Consider the following 5,324-nt stretch of genomic DNA (forward strand, 5'->3'; position numbering starts at 1 on the left):
AACTATAAAATATAGTGAGATTATAGTTATTTCAACTATTTTTTCTCTCAATGCAGTTTAATTCCGACAGAATACATTCTGAAAGTAATTAAGGGCCGCAAAGAGGGCTAATATCTCGACTTGTCGAGTATTCTACACGCGACCAGAGAGGTGAGAGAAAGAGAGAATGAGAAAAGATACAGAGGTAGTCTTTAAAAGTCTTCAAGTTGCTCCTGTAACGGTTAAGAGGAAGTAATCGCGACGCTAGTAGTCTGAGGCGCGCGCATAACGGTCGCGGGTTTAACGAAAATTGCGCGCGGTCGGGCGCGGTGCGCGGAGGCATATAGCTCGATCGGCATTCTACAGCGACTTAAATTGCCTTTATGAAACTGGGTCTTAGGATCTCGTTAAGCCGGGCTATAAACGTCGATGTTCGTTTCGAACGACGCGGAGTGGCCGTCGTCGTCATTGCTGCGCGAACACACTCACAGACACACACTCCCCGCGTGCACTATCGCGCGCCTGTGCGCACTCACATTAACAAAATGGGTCGAATTGACATTGTGATTTCGCAAGGGATTATTAGTTGGCCAGCGTTTTAATGGGCGCGCTCGCGCGTACGTAGGTTTATGAAACCAGTTGCAGCGCGACCGGCCGGCCGGTTTTTCTCTGCCGGCTCTCTATGCGAAAGCGCGGAGCCCCCGAGTGGAACGAGTTTCCACGGCGCACGGCAACGGTAACGTTTGTCACGTTTCCGCGAAGAATGAGGCCCCGTGGAGCGTTAACGAACGCCGCAAACTTGAACGAAACTAGACACGCGTATGACGATGAATACGCGACACGTGTCGTCGTCTCGCGCGCGTTCCTCCGCGAGAAAGCGAAATCCCGCGTTAATGAAATATCGCGTGTCTCACGAACAGATTGTTTCCACTGGGGAACATACGAGACTGCTGATAGCAGACTCTTGTGAATGGTACAGACATTGTATAATACAACCCGCGCATATTTAATATGCTAGTGGCACGCAATTGTGAAATTAGTTATTCAACTCATATATTTTTGTTCCGACCAAACTATGAAAACCGCAATCTATACGTATATAATGATAAAAATTAAAATTTTTGTTATCTGCCTCTCTTCGACCATGCAGAAATGTATGGCCAAAATTATTACATACCGTAAGATGGGGTTACTTTGTGACTGTAAGGGTTATTTTGTGACACAGTGAATATTGGTTAATAATGATAATTATCACTATTGACCAATATTCACTGTGTCACAAAGTAACCCCTATAGTCACAAAGTAACCCCATCTTACGGTATATATTTCCTTAAAATTATTATGCACATTTGATTCTTTACTATAAAATTATTGAAATTATTTGAATGCCTACATCGTGTATTCGGGTCTATAGAGATCTTTACAAAGGACCCCGCACAAAACCTGTGGAAAATGGTTTTCGGTCAAATTGGCTGAAATTTCACTATATTATAGTTTTCGCCGTGCAGGTAAAAAGTTATCATTGCACCAAGTCCCAACAGTCAATATTTCCCAAGATATAAAGGGTCAAAGTAGTGAAATATGGTCATCCGCAGTAGTAAGACGTATGTTATAAGTATAAGTGATACATTGATATTTATTCACGAAATAAATAAAAATCGATTTTTACATATATATATATATATATGTAATAAATATTTAGTTCCGCAATATTGTTAAGATCTGAAACAGTTTTTTGTAAAACTTATATTTTTCGAGATATTTCACCGGTCCGATACTTTTGCCCCATCCTGTATATACATATACATATATATTGCGGAACTAAATATTTATTACATATATATATGTGTAAAAATCGATTTTTATTTATTTCGTGAATAAATATCAATGTATCACTTATACTTATAACATACGTCTTACTACTGCGGATGACCATATTTTACTACTTTGAGCCTTTATATCTTGGGAAATATTGACTTGGTGCAATGATAACTTTTTATCAGCATGGCGAAAACTATAACATAGTGAAATTTCAGCCAATTTGACCGAAAACCATTTTTCATAGGTTTTGTGCGGGGTCCTTTACTATTTTTGTAGTAATTTATACTACAATTTCAGTATAATCTAGCCTTAAAGATGTGGAAAAGAGCATAACTTTAACGTAAATTTTACCGCAAAATATTTCCCCTATGTCCCTCCGATCGAATCTCACGTGCAATCCCTTTGATGTTACAGGCTGGTTCTCAGTGGTCTCCAACAACAGTGGTACCGGGAACGCCAGGGTGTACAGAAGGGTCGGCGCGTTGGTGCGCGCCGGAGTGCCAGCGTTCTTGCTCGCAAAGCCATTGCGAGCGTATACGCTGACGCACTCTAAAATGGGTGAGTTTCATACACGTTGCCGACTAGTCATTTTTTTTTCGTCAGATTAACTTCGAAATTTCATTATCCGACCACGGATGGTCAGTTGGCCTTTTGAGTCAATAATGTGAGTGACGGATATGTCGAAAGTATTAAATCATGAATTTTTATTAGGGCGATGGACCGCGTGATGTCCATTTAATTCGGCGATAATTCTGGGAGTATAATCAGCTTAACTTAGCGATTTACATAATTCTCTTCCCGCAAAACGTGCTCTATAGCGTGTTAACCGGACGGAGATTACCCACATATCTCGCGTCACATCTGGCACCCGTCGAGTTTATTATCCCAGCCAACCCGCATTTTCCACGGGCCAACTGTCGCGGTTGCGGTTATCACCCGCTGCGATCTGCCGGTGGAAATGCGGCTCGGAACGAGCTACAAACCGCGATAATCGGCCCCGTTATCGGCCTGCTTTTCTTCTCACGAAATGAGAGATCTTCCTAAGCAATTTTTAGCGGAAATCGTCGGTGCATTGGTCGCAGAGAGGCGCGAGAACACGGATGATCTCGCTGACTGTTGCCAACAGTCTCAGTGGCGAGATGTATAATCTGACGCGCGTTTCGTACTCAAGAATAGACAAATAACAGAACCCGACTCACGTTTCCTATTTGCTTAATGACAATGTAAAGCGGCCGTTTCGACGTTCTACTGGCAGGTTATCATTCGAAGACGCAAAGGGTCCTAACACGCGTCGGTTCTGCAAGCAATACGTGCACAGACGCGCGCGCGCGCACACACGCACACAGATCCCGGTCTCGCGGGTTGGATTATTTTCTTGACTGGCGGCGACTGGCCGTGACACGAATGTCAATGTGTCCGTAATGCGACTGTCCGCGGCTGTACGTTCGCCGCGTTCCTGCGCTCAACGTGCGTACGTACGTACGTGCGCACGTAGGCGAGCCTTACGCGACAGGCTTGCGCGTAACGTAATAGGCACGCGGCCCATGGTGAAAGCTGTCCTTACGTTACTACGACGGCGGCCGCGATGACGACGAACGCGTGCACACAGGTATAGTCGGTTGCAAAACGGTTTAGATATAATGAATTTGGCAATTCACCAAATTGTTAAAATTGGTCGTAGTTATGTCAGATCCAATCCAAGTAAACTTCAAAAGGAAATAAAAATGAAAATTTGACACATGATTTATAATGTACAGATAGCACGGAGACTCTTTGCAATCGTTCAAAAAGTCAAGCATGGTCAATGTTCTCTTTAAGCATATTTATTGAAGCTTGATCCTTAAAAAATGAATAAAGAAGACGCGATTAGTTTAAAATAAAAATGCTTTTCTCTTAGGCGCCTATAAGGCTTGGAACTTTTTATGTAGTATTGAACTATTCATTGCTAACGAAAGCTCAAAAATGATAATTTTGTAGATTGGATCATTCTTGCAAAACTACACAGAGATAACGATTTATTGAATCGAATAAATGTTTCTTTCAAATAGTCCAAACAAATTATTTGGTTGACATAACAAAAATATTTCTTTGGAATTAAGCCGCAAATAAATATTTTTGTTGCATCAAACAAAATTTTGTTCGATCAATCAAAAATTCGTTTGGACTATTCCAAAGAAGTGCTTATTTGATTCAACCAAATCGTCCTCTCTGTGCATGATCAATTAAAAGTTATTGGTCTTACGCAGTAATTAATAACATAAGTAATAATAAATGATCAGTTCTATTGTCGTTGGTAATGATTTTCACAGTTTTGACAGTTTGGTCAAATCCCAACTTCATTGTATCTAAACTGTTTTGCAACTAAGTGTACACACATCTCGCGGCATTGCATTATGCCATTATACGCGCTGCGCCGCGGTAACGATTATAGTCGCGCAGGAAAGGGGGATTCCTCACGCTCTCTTGCATCTCTGTTCAGACTCCTAGTCGATCGTAGCTTCACGGGGCTCAGGTAGGTCCCGTAAGTCCGTGCGAGCGCGAGTCGAGAGAGTCGCGTCCGCGTCGTCCGTTATCCGTCGCGTTTATTGTCGTTAATTGCTGCTCGCCCGCCCCGCCTTTTGATCGTACACTTTAGCGCGAGACACCGTCGCCTGCAACGGTACCGAGGTTCGACGCATTGCGTCGGTCCCTGTCGCGTATGGAAATCAATGGCGCCGCGTTCCTCGGGTTTATACATCGAGAGACGTGATGCGCGGCGGTTCGGCCTTATAGTATATTATTACGTCAGAAAAGCGCGGAGGTTTCCTCAACATGTTAAATTCTTGTTAAAAATCACGAAAAAGAAGCGCGCATAACGGTGGGAAAAGATTCATCAATGTAGCTGGCATCTGAGAAGTGGGCCTCCCGGCGCGACTCACGACTTCAAGTTTTACAACGAAGTTTCAAAGTTCACGAGGAGATCGACAATCACGCCGAATTGCATGCTCGTCGTCAAGTATCATATATGTATGCCTACGATAATTTGTCTCTACGTTCACACAGAAAAAATATGCTACTAAGAATATTCAGAAAATATTCTATTAAGAAGAAAGCAATTACTCATTTTGCTTCCCTTTTTTTAATAGGCATCTTTAACAAAAAATGTTCTTTTGATAATAGTCTTAAAATATACACATAAATTTGAGATAAGCTCATTATCAGCCTGTATGAAGTTAGCCCCCCACTTTTCGAATTTATTAATTTTGACAGTTGTGCTGATTTGTGCTAGGTTTGTGCTACATTGTGCTCGAATTATAAATTTTTAATACGAAAAATGAGCGAGAAAAATGGAAAAAACCGTTTTTTTTGGTAGCCCCCCACTTTTTGATTTTCGAAATTTTTTTTATTGTGCTAGGTTGTGCTAAGTTGTGCTAACATTGTGCTAAAGTATTATCTTCGAAAAATAATCATGAAAGGAATAAAACGAAAAAAACGATTTTAGGCAGAAAAGAAGAAAAGTAAGATTTATATTCGTATAAGTCAA

General features: G+C 41.6%; 1 protein-coding gene across 3 annotated transcripts in view; it reads left to right on the plus strand.

Moving 5' to 3' along the window:
* LOC116844379 overlaps window positions 1-5,324 on the plus strand; it is a 69,664-nt gene that overhangs the window by 51,751 nt on the left and 12,589 nt on the right. For all 3 annotated transcript variants that reach the window (XM_032815826.1, XM_032815824.1, XM_032815825.1), the window contains exon 3: window positions 2,216-2,359. In XM_032815826.1, the coding sequence (XP_032671717.1) occupies window positions 2,216-2,359 (144 nt within the window). The remainder of the gene's footprint in view (window positions 1-2,215; window positions 2,360-5,324) is intronic.

The sequence above is a fragment of the Odontomachus brunneus genome, unplaced genomic scaffold (assembly GCF_010583005.1).
Source record: "Odontomachus brunneus isolate Ranch 3 - 2012 unplaced genomic scaffold, Obru_v1 Obru_scaffold_041, whole genome shotgun sequence".
Taxonomy (NCBI): Eukaryota; Metazoa; Arthropoda; class Insecta; order Hymenoptera; family Formicidae; genus Odontomachus; species Odontomachus brunneus.